At 43.1% G+C, this 22,782-nt stretch overlaps 1 protein-coding gene across 1 annotated transcript in view; it reads left to right on the top strand.

The window, feature by feature from the left end:
- Window positions 1–22,782, top strand: part of TTN (titin) — a 274,251-nt gene that overhangs the window by 224,416 nt on the left and 27,053 nt on the right. The window contains 10 exon segments of the mRNA XM_046018787.1: window positions 12–314; window positions 424–17,529; window positions 18,129–18,425; window positions 18,526–19,113; window positions 19,206–19,508; window positions 19,626–19,922; window positions 21,096–21,383; window positions 21,500–21,799; window positions 22,067–22,369; window positions 22,469–22,774. Coding sequence (XP_045874743.1) covers window positions 12–314; window positions 424–17,529; window positions 18,129–18,425; window positions 18,526–19,113; window positions 19,206–19,508; window positions 19,626–19,922; window positions 21,096–21,383; window positions 21,500–21,799; window positions 22,067–22,369; window positions 22,469–22,774 — 20,091 coding nt within the window.

Genomic DNA, 22,782 nt, shown 5'->3' with positions numbered 1-22,782 from the left:
TTTCTTTTAAGGTCCCCCTGGCCCTCCTGGAAAACCCGAAATATCAAATGTCACTAAAAACACTGCCACCGTCAGTTGGAAAAGACCAGTGGATGACGGTGGTAGCGAAATCACAGGATATCATGTTGAAAGGAGAGAAAAGAAAAGCTTGCGATGGGTGAGAGCAACAAAGACGCCAGTTTCAGATCTCAGATGCAAAGTAACAGGACTGCAAGAAGGAAACACCTACGAATTTCGTGTCAGCGCAGAAAACAAAGCAGGAATTGGTCCACCCAGTGATGCTTCAAAACCTGTTCTGATGAAAGACGTAGCATGTTTGTATTTTTTTTTAACACCACCCATTTGAGAATGCCACTTTTTTAGCGAAGTTATCCAAAAGCCAAACTCCTAACGTATACTTTTGTGTCTTTGCCTCTGTTTCAGATCCCCCAGGCCCACCTTCAAATGCACGTGTCACTGATACTACCAAAAAATCTGCTTCTTTAGCATGGGGCAAGCCTCACTATGACGGAGGACTTGAAATCACTGGCTATATCGTAGAGCATCAAAAAGTAGGAGATGAGGCCTGGATAAAAGATACAATAGGAACTGGCATCCGAATCACTCAGTTTGTTGTCCCTGATCTTCAGACTAAAGAAAAATACAATTTTAGAATCAGAGCCATCAATGATGCAGGTATCGGGGAGCCAGCAATGATTCCAGATGTTGAAATTGTAGAACGGGAAATGGCTCCTGATTTTGAACTAGATGCTGAGCTTCGAAGAACACTTGTTGTTAGAGCGGGACTCAGTATTAGAATATTCGTGCCAATTAAAGGTCGCCCCGCTCCTGAAGTGACATGGACCAAAGATGACATCAACCTTAAAAACCGAGCTAACATTGAAAACACGGAGTCCTTTACTCTTCTGATCATACCGGAATGTAACAGATATGACACTGGTAAATTTGTTATGACCATTGAGAACCCTGCTGGGAAGAAAAGCGGCTTTGTTAACGTCAGAGTCTTGGATACCCCAGGACCTGTCCTTAACCTGAGGCCTACAGACATCACAAAGGACAGTGTCACCCTCCACTGGGACCTCCCTCTGATAGATGGGGGTTCCCGTATAACAAACTACATTGTGGAGAAACGAGAAGCAACACGGAAGTCTTACTCCACCGTTACCACCAAGTGCCATAAATGCACATATAAAGTTACTGGTTTGTCAGAAGGATGCGAATACTTCTTCAGAGTGATGGCGGAAAACGAATATGGAATCGGTGAGCCAGCAGAAACAACAGAACCTGTGAAAGCCTCTGAAGCACCGTCACCACCAGACAGTCTGAACATCATGGACATAACTAAGAGCACAGTCAGCCTGGCGTGGCCTAAACCAAAGCACGATGGTGGCAGTAAGATCACTGGCTATGTGATCGAAGCCCAAAGAAAAGGCTCTGACCAATGGACCCACATCACCACTGTGAAGGGGTTAGAATGCGTGGTGAAGAATCTAACCGAAGGGGAAGAATACACATTCCAAGTGATGGCGGTGAACAGTGCGGGAAGAAGCGCCCCCAGAGAAAGCAGACCCGTCATTGTCAAGGAGCAGACAGCACTTCCCGAGTTGGATCTTCGTGGCATTTATCAGAAATTAGTCATCGCCAGAGCCGGTGAGAACATCAAAGTGGAAATTCCAGTGCTTGGTCGGCCAAAGCCCACTGTTACGTGGAAAAAAGGAGACCAGATTCTTAAACAGACACAGAGAGTTAATTTTGAAAATACAGCCACCTCAACCATCTTAAATATCAACGAGTGTGTAAGAAGTGATAGCGGACCCTATCCATTAACGGCAAGGAACATTGTAGGAGAGGTTGGTGATGTCATCACCATTCAAGTCCATGACATCCCAGGGCCTCCTACTGGACCAATCAAATTCGATGAAGTTTCATCTGATTTTGTAACCTTCTCTTGGGACCCACCCGAGAACGATGGAGGTGTACCGATAAGCAATTATGTAGTAGAAATGCGACAGACTGACAGTACTACATGGGTTGAGTTAGCAACCACTGTCATTCGCACTACCTATAAAGCCACTCGCCTTACTACCGGAGTAGAGTATCAATTCCGGGTAAAAGCTCAAAATAGATACGGAGTTGGACCAGGCATCACATCCGCATCTATAGTTGCCAACTATCCATTTAAGGTTCCTGGGCCTCCTGGGACCCCTCAGGTAACTGCAGTTACCAAGGATTCAATGACAATTAGCTGGAATGAGCCTCTTTCTGATGGTGGAAGCCCCATTTTAGGATACCACGTGGAAAGAAAAGAACGAAATGGTATTCTCTGGCAGACTGTGAGCAAAGCATTAGTACCAGGCAACATTTTCAAATCAAGTGGACTTACAGATGGTATTGCTTATGAATTCCGAGTGATTGCAGAAAATTTGGCCGGTAAAAGCAAGCCGAGCAAGCCATCTGAACCCATGCTTGCTTTAGATCCCATAGACCCACCTGGGAAACCAGTTCCTCTAAATATTACTAGACACACAGTGACACTTAAATGGGCTAAGCCTGAATACACTGGAGGCTTTAAAATTACCAGTTATATAGTTGAAAAGAGAGACCTTCCCAATGGACGGTGGCTGAAGGCCAACTTCAGCAACATTCTGGAGAATGAATTTACAGTCAGTGGCCTAACAGAAGACGCTGCCTATGAATTCCGAGTGATTGCCAAAAATGCTGCTGGTGCTATTAGTCCACCATCTGAGCCATCAGATGCCATCACGTGCAGGGATGACATTGAAGCACCAAAGATAATGGTGGATGTTAAATTTAAAGAAACAGTAATATTAAAAGCAGGCGAAGCATTCAAGCTAGAAGCTGATGTTTCAGGCCGCCCACCACCAACAATGGAATGGACCAAAGATGGAAAGGAGCTTGAAGGCACAGCAAAGTTAGAAATAAGAATTGCAGATTTCTCTACTTACCTGATAAATAAGGATTCGTCAAGGAGAGACAGTGGTGCCTATATCCTTACAGCAACGAATCCTGGTGGGTTTGCTAAACACATTTTCAATGTCAAAGTTCTTGATAGACCAGGCCCACCCGAAGGACCTTTAGCTGTCTCTGAAGTGACAGCAGAAAAATGTGTATTGTCATGGCTGCCTCCACTGGATGATGGAGGTGCCAAAATTGATCACTATATAGTTCAGAAACGTGAAACCAGCAGATTGGCATGGACAAATGTAGCCTCAGAAGTCCAAGTGACAAAACTAAAGGTCACTAAACTTTTGAAAGGCAATGAATACATATTCCGCGTCATGGCTGTAAATAAATATGGAGTTGGAGAGCCACTGGAATCAGAGCCTATGGTAGCAGTTAATCCTTATGGACCCCCTGATCCACCCAAAAACCCTGAAGTTACAGCTATTACTAAAGATTCAATGGTTGTCTGCTGGGGACATCCCGACTCTGATGGTGGAAGTGAAATCATCAATTATATCGTAGAACGGCGTGATAAAGCTGGGCAGCGCTGGGTGAAATGCAACAAGAAAACTCTTACTGATTTAAGATATAAAGTATCTGGACTGACAGAAGGACATGAATATGAGTTCAGGATTATGGCTGAAAATGCTGCTGGAATTAGCGCACCAAGTTCTACCAGTCCATTTTATAAAGCTTGTGACGCTGTGTTTAAGCCCGGCCCGCCAGGTAACCCGCGTGTTCTCGATACGAGCAGATCATCCATCTCCATTGCTTGGAATAAACCTATCTACGATGGCGGTTCAGAAATCACTGGATATATTGTTGAGATTGCCCTGCCAGAGGAAGATGAATGGCAGATTGTCACTCCACCCGCTGGGCTCAAGGCAACCTCTTACACCATCACCAACCTCATAGAGAATCAGGAATATAAAATCCGCATCTATGCCGTGAATTCTGAAGGAATGGGAGAACCTGCACTTGTTCCTGGAACTCCAAAGGCTGAAGAAAGGATGCTGCCTCCAGAGATTGAACTGGATGCTGACCTGCGCAAAGTTGTTACCATAAGAGCTTGTTGCACCCTGCGACTTTTTGTTCCGATCAAAGGCAGGCCTGCACCTGAGGTGAAGTGGACCCGGGAACATGGAGAATCCTTAGATAAAGCTAGCATTGAATCCACAAGCTCCTACACCCTGCTCATCATTGGAAATGTAAACAGATTCGACAGTGGCAAATACATACTAACTGTAGAAAACAGCTCAGGCAGCAAGTCTGCATTTGTCAATGTTAGAGTACTAGATACACCAGGCCCTCCACAGGATCTCAAGGTAAAGGAGGTCACTAAGTCATCGGTCACACTGACATGGGAGCCTCCTCTCCTTGACGGAGGTTCAAAAATAAAGAACTATATTGTTGAAAAGAGGGAATCAACAAGAAAAGCATATTCAACGGTTGCAACAAATTGCCACAAGACGTCCTGGAAGGTAGACCAGCTTCAAGAAGGGTGTAGTTACTATTTCAGGGTTCTTGCTGAAAATGAATATGGCATCGGGCTGCCTGCCGAAACTGCAGAGTCTGTGAAAGCATCAGAGCGACCCCTTCCTCCAGGAAAAATAACTTTGGTAGATGTCACCAGAAACAGCGTGTCACTCTCTTGGGAAAAACCAGAGCATGATGGAGGCAGCCGAATTCTAGGCTACATTGTTGAGATGCAGAGCAAAGGTAGTGACAAATGGGCCACGTGTGCCACAGTCAAAGTCACTGAAGCCACTATAACTGGATTAATTCAGGGTGAAGAATACTCTTTCCGTGTTTCGGCTCAGAATGAAAAGGGCATCAGCGATCCTAGACAACTGAGTGTGCCAGTAATTGCCAAAGATCTTGTCATTCCACCAGCCTTCAAACTCTTGTTCAATACTTTCACTGTACTGGCAGGCGAAGACCTAAAAGTTGACGTTCCATTCATTGGACGTCCTACACCTGCTGTCACCTGGCATAAAGATGATGTACCACTGAAGCAGACAACTAGAGTAAATGCGGAGAGCACAGAAAATAATTCACTACTGACAATAAAGGACGCCTGCCGAGAAGATGTTGGACATTACACAGTTAAACTGACTAACTCGGCTGGTGAAGCTACTGAAACCCTGAACATTATTGTTCTTGACAAACCAGGGCCTCCAACTGGACCAGTTAAAATGGAGGAAGTGACATCTGATAGTATTACTCTTTCCTGGGGCCCACCTAAGTACGATGGTGGGAGTTCTATCAATAATTACATTGTAGAAAAACGGGACACTTCCACAACCACCTGGCAGATTGTGTCAGCGACTGTTGCAAGGACAACAATAAAGGCTTGCAGATTAAAGACTGGTTGTGAATATCAGTTTAGGATTGCAGCTGAAAACAGATACGGAAAGAGCACCTACCTCAATTCAGAGCCTATTATAGCCCAGTATCCTTTCAAAGTTCCTGGTCCTCCTGGCACACCATTTGTAACGCTCTCCTCCAAGGACAGCATGGAAGTACATTGGAACGAACCAGTTAGTGATGGAGGTAGCAAAGTCATTGGCTATCACCTGGAACGCAAGGAAAGAAATAGTATCCTCTGGGTGAAGTTGAATAAAACACCCATCCCTCAAACCAAGTTTAAAACGACTGGCCTCGACGAAGGCATTGAATATGAGTTTAGAGTCTCTGCAGAGAATATCGTGGGCATCGGCAAGCCAAGTAAGGTGTCAGAGTGCTACATGGCTCGTGACCCCTGTGATCCACCAGGGCGGCCAGAGGCGATTATTGTCACACGAAATTCTGTGACTCTCCAGTGGAAGAAACCTACTTACGATGGTGGAAGCAAGATCACTGGCTATATTGTAGAGAAGAAAGAACTGCCTGAGGGCCGCTGGATGAAAGCCAGTTTTACGAATGTCATTGACACTCAGTTTGAAGTAACTGGCCTGGTTGAAGATCACAGATATGAGTTCCGGGTTATAGCTCGAAATGCTGCAGGAGTGTTTAGTGAGCCTTCAGAAAGCACAGGAGCAATAACAGCAAGAGATGAGGTAGAGCCACCACGAATAAGTATGGATCCAAAATACAAAGACACAATTGTGGTTCATGCTGGTGAGTCATTCAAGATTGATGCAGATGTTCATGGCAAACCAATACCAACCATTCAATGGGTAAAAAGTGACCAGGAGCTTTCAAATACAGCTCGATTAGAAATAAAGAGCACTGACTTTGCCACCAGTCTCAGTGTTAAGGATGCAGCACGCACCGACAGTGGAAATTACATACTGAAGGCCCAAAATGTTGCAGGGGAGAGATCAGTTACTGTGAATGTCAAAGTTCTTGATAGACCAGGGCCACCGGAGGGACCTGTTCTCATATCAGGAGTGACAGCAGAAAAATGCACACTAGCTTGGAAACCCCCACTACAGGATGGTGGGAGTGACATCATAAATTATATTGTGGAGAGGAGAGAAACCAGCCGCTTAGTTTGGACTCTGGTTGATGCCAACGTGCAGACTCTCAGCTGCAAGGTTACTAAGCTTCTCGAAGGCAATGAATATATTTTCCGTATAATGGCTGTCAACAAATATGGTGTTGGTGACCCTCTTGAATCTGAGCCAGTGATTGCCAAGAATCCATTTGTAGTGCCAGATGCACCAAAGGCTCCAGAAATCACAACAGTGACCAAGGACTCAATGATCGTTGTATGGGAAAGACCAGCATCTGATGGTGGCAGTGAAATTCTTGGATATGTTCTTGAAAAACGGGATAAGGAGGGCATTAGATGGACAAGATGCCACAAACGCCTGGTTGGGGAACTGCGCTTGAGAGTAACTGGACTCCTAGAAAACCACAATTATGAATTCAGAGTCTCAGCTGAGAATGCTGCTGGACTTAGTGAACCAAGCCCGCCTTCTGCTTACCAAAAGGCTTGTGATCCTATTTATAAACCGGGCCCTCCAAACAACCCCAAAGTCACAGATATTACCAGATCTTCTGTCTTCCTTTCTTGGAGCAAACCAATATATGATGGTGGCTGTGAAATCCAAGGCTACATTGTTGAAAAATGTGACGTGAGTGTTGGTGAATGGACCATGTGCACTCCACCAACTGGAATCAATAGAACAAATATAGAAGTAGAAAAGCTGTTGGAAAAGCATGAGTACAATTTCCGTATCTGTGCTGTTAATAAAGCTGGAGTTGGAGAACATGCTGATGTCCCTGGACCTGTTGTAGTTGAGGAAAAATTAGAAGCACCAGACATTGAACTTGACCTAGAACTGAGGAAAATTATAAATATAAGGGCTGGTGGCTCCTTAAGGCTCTTTGTTCCTATTAAAGGTCGTCCTACACCAGAAGTGAAATGGGGGAAGATGGATGGTGAAATCCGAGATGCAGCTATAATTGATGTCACTAGCAGTTTCACCTCTCTTGTTCTTGACAATGTCAACCGATACGATAGTGGAAAATACACTCTCACATTAGAAAACAGCAGTGGAACAAAGTCTGCCTTTGTTACCGTGAGAGTCCTGGACACACCAAGTCCACCTGTTAACCTGAAAGTCACAGAAATCACTAAAGACTCGGTATCAATTACATGGGAACCTCCTCTGTTGGATGGGGGATCCAAAATAAAAAATTACATTGTTGAGAAACGTGAGGCCACAAGAAAATCATATGCTGCAGTGGTAACAAACTGCCATAAGAATTCTTGGAAGATTGATCAACTCCAAGAAGGCAGCAGTTATTACTTCAGAGTCACAGCTGAGAACGAGTACGGTATCGGCCTTCCTGCCCACACTGCTGATCCTATTAAGGTTGCAGAAGTCCCACAACCTCCGGGAAAAATAACTGTGGATGATGTCACCAGAAACAGTGTCTCCTTGAGTTGGACAAAGCCGGAACATGACGGTGGCAGTAAAATCATTCAGTATATTGTGGAAATGCAAGCTAAACACAGCGAGAAATGGTCAGAGTGTGCTCGAGTCAAGTCCCTTGAAGCAGTAATTACTAACCTAACTCAGGGAGAAGAGTATCTCTTTAGAGTTGTTGCTGTAAATGAAAAGGGAAGAAGTGATCCTAGGTCGCTTGCAGTTCCAATAGTTGCCAAAGATCTGGTCATTGAGCCAGATGTAAGACCTGCATTCAAGAATTACAGTGTACAGGTTGGCCAAGATTTGAAAATAGAAGTGCCAATTTCTGGACGTCCTAAGCCAACCGTTACCTGGACGAAAGATGGTCTTCCACTGAAGCAGACCACAAGAGTCAATGTTACCGATTCACTTGACCTCACTGTACTCAGCATTAAAGAAACTCATAAGGATGATGGTGGACATTATGGAATCACAGTGGCTAACATTATAGGTCAGAAAACAGCATCCATTGAAATTATAACTCTAGATAAACCTGATCCTCCAAAAGGACCTGTTAAATTTGATGAAGTCAGTGCTGAAAGTATTACGTTATCTTGGAATCCCCCATTATATACAGGGGGCTGCCAGATCACCAACTACATTGTTCAGAAAAGAGACACAACCACCACAGTATGGGATACTGTTTCTGCTACTGTTGCCAGAACCACACTGAAAGTGACCAAACTGAAAACTGGTACAGAATACCAATTCAGAATATTTGCTGAAAACAGATATGGACAAAGCTTTGCCTTGGAGTCTGATCCAATTGTAGCTCAATATCCCTACAAAGAACCAGGCCCTCCAGGCACCCCATTTGTCACAGCCATCTCCAAAGACTCCATGGTTGTTCAGTGGCATGAACCAATCAATAATGGTGGAAGCCCAGTCATAGGTTACCACCTCGAGAAAAAGGAAAGAAATAGTATTTTGTGGACAAAAGTCAACAAAACTATTATTCATGACACTCAGTTTAAAGCAGTCAATCTAGAAGAGGGCATTGAATATGAATTCAGAGTTTATGCTGAAAATATTGTTGGTGTAGGTAAAGCAAGCAAGAATTCCGAATGCTATGTAGCCAGAGATCCCTGTGACCCACCAGGAACACCAGAAGCAATAATGGTTAAAAGAAATGAGATCACTTTACAGTGGACCAAACCTGTTTATGATGGTGGAAGTATGATTACAGGTTACATTGTAGAGAAACGTGATTTGCCTGAGGGTCGCTGGATGAAAGCCAGCTTTACAAATGTCATTGAAACTCAATTTACCGTGTCCGGTCTTACTGAAGATCAAAGATACGAGTTCAGAGTCATTGCAAAGAATGCGGCTGGTGCAATAAGTAAACCCTCTGACAGTACCGGACCAATAACTGCCAGGGATGAGGTTGAACTTCCCAGGATTTCAATGGATCCGAAATTCAGAGATACAATTGTAGTGAATGCTGGAGAAACGTTCAGGCTTGAGGCTGATGTCTACGGAAAGCCCCTACCAACCATCGAGTGGTTACGAGGAGATAAGGAAATTGAAGAGTCTGCCAGATGTGAAATAAAGAACACAGATTTCAAGGCTTTACTTATTGTAAAGGATGCCATTAGAATTGATGGTGGACAGTATATTTTAAGAGCTTCCAATGTTGCAGGTTCCAAGTCATTCCCAGTAAACGTAAAAGTGTTGGATAGACCAGGACCTCCAGAAGGGCCAGTCCAGGTTACTGGAGTCACTGCTGAAAAATGCACTTTAACATGGTCTCCACCACTTCAAGATGGTGGCAGTGATATTTCTCATTATGTTGTTGAAAAGAGAGAAACAAGTCGACTTGCCTGGACTGTTGTTTCTTCAGAAGTTGTGACCAATTCTCTGAAAGTTACCAAACTCTTAGAAGGGAATGAATATATTTTCCGCATAATGGCTGTCAACAAATACGGTGTTGGAGAGCCTTTGGAATCTGCACCAGTACTAATGAAAAATCCGTTTGTGCTTCCTGGACCACCAAAAAGCTTGGAAGTCACCAACATTGCCAAGGACTCCATGACTGTCTGTTGGAACCGTCCAGATAGTGACGGTGGAAGTGAGATTATTGGTTACATTGTAGAGAAAAGAGACAGAAGTGGCATAAGGTGGATAAAATGTAACAAACGCCGCATTACAGATTTGCGTCTAAGAGTAACAGGATTAACAGAAGATCATGAATATGAATTCAGAGTCTCTGCAGAAAATGCTGCTGGAGTTGGGGAACCAAGTCCAGCTACAGTTTACTATAAGGCTTGTGATCCTGTGTTCAAACCTGGCCCACCCACCAACGCACACATTGTAGACACCACTAAAAATTCAATTACACTTGCCTGGGGCAAGCCCATCTATGATGGTGGCAGTGAGATCATAGGATATGTAGTAGAAATCTGTAAAGCAGATGAAGAAGAATGGCAAATAGTTACTCCACAGACTGGCCTGAAAGCCACGCGATTTGAAATCTCAAAACTCGTTGAGCACCAAGAGTATAAAATACGAGTCTCTGCCCTCAATAAAGTTGGCGTAGGTGAGGCTACATCAGTTCCTGGTACTGTGAAACCAGAAGATAAACTTGAAGCACCCGAACTTGACCTTGACTCTGAATTAAGGAAAGGAATAGTTGTAAGGGCTGGTGGATCTGCCAGAATTCACATTCCATTCAAAGGTCGCCCAACACCTGAGATCACTTGGTCTCGAGAGGAAGGTGAATTTACAGATAAGGTCCAAATTGAAAAGGGAGTAAACTATACCCAGCTATCAATAGATAACTGTGATAGAAATGATGCTGGGAAATACATTCTCAAGCTGGAAAACAGTAGCGGATCTAAGTCTGCATTTGTAACTGTGAAAGTTCTTGACACCCCAGGGCCACCACAGAATCTGGCAGTCAAAGAAGTGAAAAAAGATTCTGTCCTGCTGGCATGGGAGCCACCCATCATTGATGGTGGTTCAAAGGTGAAGAACTATGTTATTGACAAACGTGAGTCAACCAGAAAAGCATATGCTAACGTGAGTAGTAAATGCAACAAAACAAGCTTTAAAGTTGAGAATCTTACAGAAGGAGCCATTTATTACTTTAGAGTTATGGCTGAAAATGAATTTGGAGTTGGTGTTCCAGTGGAAACCGTTGATGCTGTGAAAGCCGCTGAACCTCCTTCCCCACCAGGAAAAGTGACGCTTACGGATGTGTCCCAGACCAGTGCATCACTGATGTGGGAGAAACCTGAACATGATGGTGGCAGCAGAGTCTTGGGTTATGTTGTTGAAATGCAGCCCAAAGGAACAGAAAAATGGAGTGTTGTGGCCGAATCCAAAGTCTGTAATGCCGTGATTACTGGTTTGAGTTCTGGACAAGAATATCAGTTCCGTGTCAAGGCTTATAATGAGAAAGGAAAAAGTGATCCAAGAGTGCTTGGTGTTCCTGTCATAGCCAAAGATTTGACCATACAGCCTAGTTTTAAGTTACCGTTTAACACATATACTGTCCAAGCTGGAGAAGATCTTAAAATTGAAATTCCAGTTATCGGACGACCAAGACCTAACATTTCGTGGGTCAAAGATGGTGAGCCTCTTAAACAGACAACGAGAGTAAATGTTGAAGAAACAGCCACTTCAACGATGCTGCACATTAAGGAAAGTAACAAAGATGACTTTGGAAAATACACTATAACAGCAACAAACAGTGCAGGTACGGCAACAGAAAATCTCAGCATCATTGTTTTGGAAAAGCCCGGACCTCCAGTTGGACCAGTTCGGTTTGACGAAGTTAGTGCAGACTTTGTGGTCATCTCTTGGGAACCTCCAGCCTACACTGGTGGCTGCCAAATAAGCAACTACATTGTAGAGAAGCGAGATACAACTACCACCACTTGGCAGATGGTATCAGCAACAGTTGCGAGAACAACAATTAAAATAACCAAACTGAAAACAGGCACTGAGTACCAGTTTAGAATTTTTGCAGAAAACAGGTATGGAAAGAGCGCCCCTCTGGATTCTAAACCAGTTATTGTACAATATCCATTTAAAGAACCTGGGCCACCTGGAACTCCTTTTGTGACATCTATTTCAAAAGATCAGATGATTGTGCAGTGGCACGAGCCAGTTCATGATGGAGGAAGCAAAGTTATTGGCTACCATCTTGAACAGAAAGAAAAGAACAGCATTTTATGGGTCAAATTAAATAAGACTCCCATTCAAGACACCAAATTCAAAACGACTGGGCTTGATGAAGGCCTTGAGTATGAGTTCAAAGTTTCTGCTGAAAATATTGTTGGCATTGGCAAGCCTAGCAAAGTCTCAGAATGCTTTGTTGCTCGTGATCCATGTGACCCACCCGGTCGCCCTGAAGCCATTGTTATTACAAGAAACAACGTTACACTGAAATGGAAGAAACCTGCCTATGATGGTGGTAGCAAGATAACAGGTTATATTGTAGAAAAGAAAGATCTACCTGATGGCCGCTGGATGAAAGCCAGCTTTACCAATGTGTTAGAAACTGAATTTACAGTGAGTGGACTTGTAGAAGACCAAAGATATGAATTTAGAGTAATTGCAAGAAACGCAGCTGGCAACCTTAGTGAACCATCTGAAAGCACCGGTGCTATTACTGCCAGAGATGAAATTGATGCACCAAATGCCTCACTGGATCCAAAATACAAAGATGTAATCGTCGTTCGTGCAGGAGAGACTTTTGTTCTGGAAGCTGATATCCGCGGCAAGCCTATACCTGATATTGTTTGGTCAAAAGATGGCAAAGAGCTTGAAGAAACAACTGCTAGGATGGAAATTAAATCTACAATTCAGAAAACCACTCTTGTTGTCAAAGACTGTATACGTACTGATGGAGGACAGTATATCCTGAAACTCAGCAATGTCGGTGGTACAAAGTCCATACCAATCACTGTAAAGGTACTCGACAGGCCAGGGCCCCCTGAAGGTCCTCTGAAGGTTTCTGGAGTTACTGCTGAGAAATGTTACCTGGCATGGAACCCACCTTTACAGGATGGTGGCGCTAGTATTTCACATTACATCATCGAAAAGAGAGAAACAAGCAGACTCTCCTGGACCCAGGTTTCAACGGAGGTACAGGCCCTTAACTACAAAGTCACTAAACTTCTTCCTGGTAATGAGTACATTTTCCGCATCATGGCTGTGAATAAATATGGAATTGGAGAGCCCTTGGAATCTGAGCCTGTTATAGCCTGTAATCCGTATAAGCCACCAGGTCCTCCTTCACCGCCTGAAGCCTCAGCAATCACCAAAGATTCTATGGTAGTAACGTGGACACGCCCAGTGGATGATGGAGGTGCCGAAATTGAGGGCTACATTCTTGAAAAACGAGATAAGGAAGGCATTAGATGGACCAAATGCAACAAGAAAACCCTAACAGATCTCCGATTCAGAGTAACTGGCCTTACTGAAGGTCATTCCTATGAGTTCAGAGTCGCTGCCGAAAATGCAGCTGGTGTGGGTGAACCTAGCGAGCCATCGGTTTTCTATCGTGCATGTGATGCCTTGTATCCACCAGGTCCACCAAGTAATCCAAAGGTGACAGATACTTCCAGGTCTTCTGTCTCCCTGGCATGGAATAAGCCAATTTATGATGGTGGTGCACCTGTTAAGGGCTATGTGGTGGAGGTCAAAGAAGCCTCTGCTGACGAATGGACAACCTGCACTCCACCAACAGGATTACAAGGAAAGCAGTTCACAGTGACCAAGCTTAAAGAAAATACTGAGTATAACTTCCGCATTTGTGCCATCAATTCTGAAGGTGTAGGTGAACCTGCAACCATACCTGGCTCAGTTGTTGCTAAAGAGAGGCTGGAGCCACCAGAAATAGAGCTTGATGCTGATCTCAGAAAGGTGGTCGTTCTGCGGGCAAGTGCTACTTTACGCTTATTTGTCACAATCAAAGGTCGACCAGAACCTGAAGTTAAATGGGAAAAGGCTGAAGGCACTCTCACAGAGAGGGCGCAGATCGAGGTGACCAGCTCCTACACAATGTTGGTAATTGATAACGTTACCAGATTTGATAGTGGTCGGTATAATCTGACACTAGAAAATAACAGTGGTTCCAAAACAGCCTTCGTTAATGTCAGAGTTCTTGACTCGCCAAGTGCCCCTGTGAATTTGAATGTAAGAGAAGTAAAGAAAGACTCGGTGACACTGTCTTGGGAGCCACCACTTATTGATGGTGGAGCTAAGATTACAAACTACATTGTTGAGAAACGAGAAACCACAAGAAAAGCGTATGCTACTGTTACAAACAACTGCACAAAGAACTCTTTTAAAATTGAAAATCTACAAGAAGGATGTTCTTACTACTTCCGAGTCTTGGCTTCCAATGAATATGGGATTGGTTTACCAGCTGAAACCACAGAACCCGTTAAAGTTTCTGAACCACCCCTTCCCCCCGGAAGAGTGACTCTCGTTGATGTGACCCGTAACACAGCTACAATTAAGTGGGAGAAGCCAGAAAGTGATGGTGGCAGCAAAATTACTGGCTACATAGTTGAAATGCAGACTAAAGGGAGTGAAAAATGGAGCACTTGCACACAAGTTAAGACTCTAGAAGCAACTATATCTGGCTTAACTGCGGGAGAAGAGTATACCTTCAGGGTAGCTGCCGTCAATGAAAAAGGAAGAAGTGATCCGAGACAACTCGGAGTGCCAGTAATCGCAAGGGATATTGAAATAAAGCCCTCCGTCGAGCTTCCTTTCAATACTTTCAATGTAAAGGCTAGAGACCAACTTAAGATTGACATTCCATTTAAAGGGAGACCTCAAGCTACTGTAAGCTGGAAAAAGGATGGTCAGATTCTTAAAGAAACCACAAGGGTCAATATTTCTTCTTCAAAGACTGTAACATCACTATCTATCAAGGAAGCTTCCAGGGAAGATGTTGGCACTTATGAATTATGTGTTTCCAACAGTGCTGGATCCATAACAGTTCCTATAACTGTAATTGTCCTTGACAAACCAGGGCCTCCGGGACCTGTTCATATTGATGAGGTTAGTTGTGACAATATAACGATTTCCTGGAATCCTCCAGAATATGACGGTGGCTGCCAAATTAGCAATTATATCGTTGAAAAGAGAGAAACCACTTCTACCACGTGGCACATAGTTTCACAGGCAGTTGCAAGAACGTCCATTAAAATAGTTCGTCTGACAACAGGAAGTGAGTATCAGTTCCGTGTTTGTGCAGAAAACCGCTATGGCAAGAGCTCCTACAGTGAATCTAAATCTGTTGTTGCAGAGTATCCATTCAGCCCTCCAGGTCCTCCTGGTACTCCTAAAGTTGTGCATGCCACAAAATCTACCATGCTTGTAAGCTGGCAAGTGCCTGTTAATGATGGAGGAAGTCGAGTAATTGGCTATCACCTTGAATATAAAGAAAGGAGCAGCATTCTTTGGTCAAAAGCAAATAAAATCCTCATCGCTGATACACAAATGAAAGTCTCAGGCCTTGATGAAGGACTGATGTATGAGTATCGTGTATATGCTGAGAACATTGCTGGAATTGGTAAATGCAGTAAGTCTTGTGAACCAGTCCCTGCAAGAGACCCTTGTGACCCTCCTGGACAACCTGAAGTCACAAATATCACCAGAAAATCAGTGTCACTTAAATGGTCTAAACCACATTATGATGGCGGCGCTAAGATCACAGGATACATTATCGAACGTAGAGAACTACCAGATGGCCGGTGGCTGAAGTGCAATTTTACTAATGTACAAGAAACATACTTTGAAGTCACTGAACTTACTGAAGATCAGCGTTATGAATTCCGGGTTTTTGCAAGGAATGCAGCTGACTCAGTTAGTGAACCATCTGAATCCACTGGGCCTATTACAGTTAAAGACGACGTTGAGGCTCCAAGAATTATGATGGATGTCAAGTTCCGAGATGTGATTGTTGTCAAAGCTGGAGAGGTCCTTAAGATAAATGCAGACATCGCAGGGCGACCTCTGCCAGTGATCTCCTGGGCCAAGGATGGGGTGGAAATTGAAGAAAGAGCAAGAACAGAAATTGCCTCAACAGACTATAACACTTCATTAACAGTGAAAGACTGTATCCGACGAGACACTGGGCAATACGTACTAACACTGAAGAATGTTGCAGGAACTCGGTCTATGGCAGTTAACTGCAAGGTACTTGATAAGCCTGGCCCACCAGCAGGACCGCTTGAAATAAATGGCCTCACAGCTGAGAAATGCTCGCTTTCCTGGGGACCGCCCCAAGAAAATGGTGGTGCAGATATTGACTATTACATCGTAGAAAAGCGTGAAACAAGCCACCTCGCATGGACAATATGTGAAGGAGAATTAAGGACAACATCCTGTAAAGTAACCAAGTTACTCAAAGGCAACGAATACATCTTTAGAGTAACGGGTGTTAATAAATATGGTGTTGGTGAGTTCCTGGAGAGCGTGGCAGTAAAGGCACTAGATCCGTTTACTGTTCCAAGTCCACCTACATCTTTGGAAATTACATCTGTGACCAAAGAGTCCATGACCCTTTGCTGGTCGAGACCGGAGAGTGACGGAGGCAGTGAAATCTCTGGATATATAATTGAAAGGCGAGAGAAAAACAGCCTACGATGGGTGCGTGTAAACAAAAAACCAGTTTATGACCTGAGAGTGAAATCAACCGGACTTCGGGAAGGATGTGAATATGAGTACCGGGTTTATGCAGAAAATGCTGCTGGCCTGAGCCTTCCAAGTGAAACCTCTCCCTTAATTCGGGCAGAAGATCCAGTGTTCTTGCCATCTCCTCCATCCAAACCCAAAATTGTGGACTCAGGCAAGACAAACATAACTATTAGCTGGGTTAAGCCCTTGTTTGATGGCGGGGCCCCAGTGACAGGATACAATGTAGAGTACAAGAAATCTGATGAAACTGAGTGGGAGACTGCCATTCAGAACTTAAGAGGCAGAGAATATACCATAGGTGGACTAACAACAGGAGCCGAGTATGTTTTCAGAGTAAGATCTGTCAATAAGGTCGGTGCTAGTGATCCCAGTGATAGTACCGATCCCCAGGTAGCAAAAGAAAGAGAAGAAGAACCTGTATTTGATCTTGACAGTGAAATGAAGAAGACCTTGATTGTCAAGGCCGGCACCTCCTTTACCATGACTGTACCTTTCCGGGGAAGACCAGCACCTAGTGTCCTGTGGAGTAAGCCAGACAGTGACCTCCGTGCTAGAGCTTATATTGATTCCACAGACTCTCGTACGTCACTTACTATCGAAAATGCCAACAGAAATGATTCTGGAAAATACACGTTAACAATTCAGAATATTGTGAATGCTGCTTCACTGACCTTAGTTGTCAAAGTTTTAGATTCTCCTGGTCCTCCAACCAATATCACTGTACATGATATAACCAAAGAATCTGCAGTGTTATCCTGGGATGTTCCTGAAAATGATGGCGGAGCACCAGTGAAGAATTACCACATAGAAAAACGTGAGGCCAGTAAGAAAGCATGGGTCTCTGTGACCAACAACTGTAACCGCCTCTCCTACAAAATCACCAACTTACAAGAAGGGGCGATTTACTACTTCCGAGTCTCTGGAGAGAATGAGTTTGGCATTGGTGTACCAGCTGAAACAAAGGAAGGAGTAAAAATAACAGGTATGTTTTAAGAACAAAGAAAATCTATATATCCATATTAATTTTCTTAGAATACTGTGAATCATTCTAATGATTCTCACTTTATTTAAAAGACTTTTGCTTCACACCTCAAATAATTCATACTATAGCATGACATGAAATCTCTAATAGAGAAGGTTCTTTGTTGATTAAAAAAATGTGGAAATTTACAAAGCTGGAAGTAGATCATATATGTTGAATTTAAATATAACTGAATTTGACTGCATATATATATATAGTATGTATATGCAGAAATTGTATGATGAAGTTTCTTATAAGATGGTTCATCTTATTCCTCACTTTTATACCCATGATAAATTTGAGATAAATTTTACCATTTAATCTAGTCACTTGGCACTTAATTTGAGTTTGGATGCTACCACATACTATGATATGTAATGACAAAGCTTGGGGAAGCTTCGCTTGGCTCAGGACCCAAACTAGTTATATAAAAAGTAAGATAGACTCAAATCAAAGGAAGAATGAGGGCTTCATTTAAAAGTTTTCTTTGACAATGAAGAAGGAACACATCGGGGAAAATGTTGTAATAATCCCTTTTTTCTGGTGTTTTACTTTCTTAGAAAAACCAAGCCCACCGGAAAAACTTGGAGTAACAGGTGTATCCAGAGATAGTGTTTCCCTGACCTGGCTGAAGCCAGAACACGATGGTGGAAGCAGGATTGTACACTATGTTGTTGAAGCACTAGAAAAGGGACAGAAAAATTGGGTTAGATGTGCGGTGGTCAAGTCAACCCATCACATTGTTTCTGGTCTGAGAGAGAATTCTGAATACTTTTTCCGGGTGTCTGCTGAAAATCAAGCTGGTCTGAGCGACCCAAGAGAGCTTCTGCTTCCTGTTCTTATTAAGGAACAACTAGGTATGTCTAATTTTATGTAGAAGCAAAATTTCAGATGGTTTGTGTTGATTTCATTTTTAGAGACTTTTTCACCTTCATCTACTGTACACTTATTTTTCAGAACCACCTGAAATTGATATGAAGAATTTCCCAAGTCATACTGTATACGTGAGAGCTGGTTCAAACCTTAAAGTTGACATTCCAATTTCTGGAAAACCACTGCCCAAAGTGACCTTATCAAGAGATGGTGTCCCCCTAAAGGCAACCATGAGATTTAATACCGAAGTTACTGCTGAGAACCTGACCATCAGTCTCAAAGAAAGTGTTACCACTGATGCTGGAAGATACGAGATCACTGCTGCCAACTCCAGTGGAACAACCAAAGCTTTCATTAACATCATTGTACTGGACAGGCCCGGTCCCCCGACTGGCCCTGTTGTTATTAGCGATATAACAGAAGAAAGCGTGACTCTCAAATGGGAGCCACCAAAGTATGATGGCGGAAGTCAAGTTACTAATTACATTGTACTCAAGAGAGAGACAAGTACAGCAGCATGGACTGAAGTGTCTACGACAGTTGCAAGGACCACGATTAAAATCATGAAGCTGACCACAGGAGAAGAATACCAATTCCGCATCAAGGCAGAAAACCGCTTCGGCATCAGTGATCACATAGATTCAGCGTGTGTGGTTGTCAAACTACCATACAGTAAGTTGCAAACTTTTTAAAGATCCCAGGTTTTTACTTACATAAATATTTTAAGTGTCTGTATTAACCTAAGCAATTTCTCTCTTCTGTAGCAACACCTGGACCACCATCTACACCATGGGTCACTAATGTGACTCGAGAAAGCATCACCGTGGGCTGGCATGAACCAGTGTCCAATGGAGGCAGTCCAGTTATAGGCTATCACCTGGAAATGAAAGACAGAAACAGTATTTTATGGCAAAAAGCCAACAAATTGGTCATCCGCACAACTCATTTCAAAGTCACAACAATCAGTGCTGGACTTATTTATGAATTCAGAGTATATGCAGAAAACGCTGCTGGCATTGGAAAACCCAGCCATCCTTCTGAACCAGTCCTAGCCATTGATGCCTGTGGTACGTATTTTTCATGGGGAGGAGGATTCGGACTACTTAAAAATGCAAATCTTATTTCTGCAAAGCAAAATAATGTTGACACAAGTTCCATTGACCTGTCTTCTCTTCTTACCACAGAGCCTCCAAGAAATGTCCGTATCACCGATATTTCAAAGAACTCTGTCAGCCTCTCATGGCAACAACCAGCTTTTGACGGAGGAAGCAAGATTACAGGCTACATTGTTGAAAGACGAGACCTCCCAGATGGCCGATGGACCAAGGCCAGCTTCACCAATGTTATCGAGACTCAATTCGTCGTCTCTGGCTTGACGCAGAATTCCCAGTATGAATTCCGTGTCTTTGCGAGGAATGCCGTTGGTTCAGTCAGCAATCCATCTGAGGTTGTCGGCCCCATTACGTGCATTGATTCTTATGGTAAGCATTTTTAGAAATTTGAATCCCAAAAGCAATTTAACTCAATGTTTGTTCATGCTTTTTCTAGTCCTGATCTATAGAATATCTTTTACTATGCACCTTAATTAGATAGAAGAAAGTATGTTCAACAGCTGGGAGTCTCAGGAGAATTCCTTAGTATCTCCTGGTCTCTTAACTGTAAAATGTGAGATTTGGACTACAGGATATCTAAAGTCCCTTCCAAATTCAACCTGTTAGAATTCTTTGTATGAGTTGCTACTTTCCCTTTTCTATTTTAAACTATCAGAGTCAATAATTAAAACCATGGTTGAATGTGCAGAAAATATTCCCCTTAAATAAGTAAAAAACTAAACAGAGGCGTTAATAGTATCAGCAGTAGCTAAAATTTACTGGGTATTTTTCATGAACTCTCTCCCTTAATTTTAACAACCCTAACATTAGCCCATTCTACAGAACAGGAACTGAGGTTCAAAGCACTTATGTAACTTCCCTAACATGGAGAAGCTCATTATTGTGGAGTGGGACTTCAAAGAGACTCCAGAACTCTCTCTACGTTGTTGTCATTCCAAAATACACATACTTGGCCATTCTGGAAAACCAGGAACACATTCAGCTTCACAGCAATTTCAAAATTAAAATTTCTTGAGGGTTAGGAATCCTGTGACACCTTGTCTAAAAGTTCCCCATGTTCAAGGCGTCTCTCTGGTGTCTGGGCAAAAGTATCCACTCCTGTTCTCATGCTCAGAATCCTAGGGCTGCTATTTATGAATCAGGCTTTGTGGACACTATTGTGAGACTGTGAAGCAAGTCAGATTTAGTTCTGTTTCTCAAAAGTTCTAAGCAGTCTGGCATAAAATCTGTCCAGTGAAATATAGAGCTCTGTGAGTAAAGAATTCAGACTTCAAGAGTCAGACTTGAACGACCCAAAGTTGGATGTCAGGGAACTGCAAAGGGAAAACAAGAATAGGAGGTAGTCCAAGGAAAAGAAAGGAGAACCTAGGATGAGACAAAATGTGTAATGCAGCTTCTTCGAGGATGTTCTCACTACTGTATCCCATTCTGTCCCTGAAATTAAATACCTGATAGACTTTAAAATACATTTCAAAGGAACTAAAGTGCCTTGTGATCCATCCTTGTGATCTTTTAAGTATTTCTCATCTGTTTATCCTACAGGTGGACCTGTAATTGATTTGCCTCTAGAATATACAGAGGTTGTCAAATACAGAGCAGGTACATCTGTGAAGCTCAGAGCTGGCATTTCTGGCAAACCTGAGCCTACAATTGAGTGGTATAAAGATGATAAAGAGTTACAAACCAATGCACTGGTGTGTGTGGAAAATACCACCGACCTTGCGTCTATACTCATCAAAGATGCAAATCGCCTGAATAGTGGAAGCTATGAACTAAAACTGAGGAATGCCATGGGCTCAGCCTCGGCCACCATCAGAGTACAGATCCTTGGTAGGTGCTGCTGATAGGCCAATGTCATATTTTGGTTGCCTAGAACTTAGCAATTTTAAATTAGTAGCTTTTTAAAAAGTACTGACTGACATATTGTTTTATTCTTTCATTCACAGACAAACCAGGACCTCCAGGTGGTCCCATTGAATTTAAGACGGTCACTGCTGAAAAAATAACCCTTCTCTGGCGCCCTCCAGTGGATGATGGTGGTGCAAAAATCACTCACTACATCGTGGAAAAACGTGAGACAAGCCGCGTAGTGTGGTCTATGGTGTCTGAAAATTTGGAAGAGTGCATCATAACAACCACCAAAATTATCAAAGGAAATGAATACATCTTCCGGGTTCGAGCCGTAAACAAATATGGAATTGGGGATCCACTGGAATCTGACCCTGTGGTAGCAAAGAATGCCTTTGGTGAGACATGAGTTCATCAGCCAACTTAAATCAATTGTTTGAAATTTTTCAAATGAATTACTCTGCTAGCTTGTATGTTTTCTCAAAATGATTTTCTTAGAATGTTTTCTTTTGTCTCACATCTCCCCTCACCGTCATCTTTGTCACAAGGGAAAGGATATAGTCAGTGAAACTAATATTCTTGCACAGGATTTGAAGATTGAAAGGTAGAATTTATCAGTGATGTCAATCCTTCAAACTCATTTTTTCCTTTTCCTTTCTAAATAGTTACTCCTGGGCCTCCAGGCATACCGGAGGTGACGAAGATTACCAAGAATTCAATGACTGTTGTGTGGAGCAGGCCAGTTGCTGATGGCGGCAGTGAAGTAAGCGGCTATTTCCTTGAGAAAAGAGACAAGAAGAGTCTAGCATGGTTTAAAGTCTTAAAGGAGACTATTCGTGACACCAGAGAGAAAGTGACTGGACTAACAGAAAACAGTGACTACCAATACCGAGTTTGTGCTGTAAATGCTGCTGGTCAGGGTCCATTTTCTGAACCATCTGACTTCTACAATGCTGCCGATCCAATCGGTAAGTGCTCATCAATGCAGCATCTTCGCCTATGTCTCCTTCATGTCCCTAAATTGTACATGACCGTGTGATCACTGAATGTAATTCTGGTCATTCCAGACCCTCCAGGCCCACCAGCTAAGATAAGAATTGCAGATTCCACCAAATCCTCCATCACTCTTGGCTGGAGTAAACCCGTCTATGACGGAGGCAGTGCTGTTACTGGATATGTTGTTGCAATGAGACAAGGAGAGGAAGAGGAATGGACTGTTGTCTCTACCAAGGGAGAAGTCAGAACCACAGAATATGTGGTATCAAACCTGACACCTGGAGTCAACTACTACTTCCAGGTGTCTGCTGTAAACTGTGCAGGACAAGGAGAACCTATAGAAATGACTGAACCTGTGCAAGCTAAAGATATACTTGGTATGTAC

The sequence above is a fragment of the Meles meles genome, chromosome 9 (genome assembly GCF_922984935.1).
Source record: "Meles meles chromosome 9, mMelMel3.1 paternal haplotype, whole genome shotgun sequence".
NCBI lineage: Eukaryota > Metazoa > Chordata > Mammalia > Carnivora > Mustelidae > Meles > Meles meles.
This window is presented reverse-complemented; position numbering and strand designations above follow the sequence as displayed.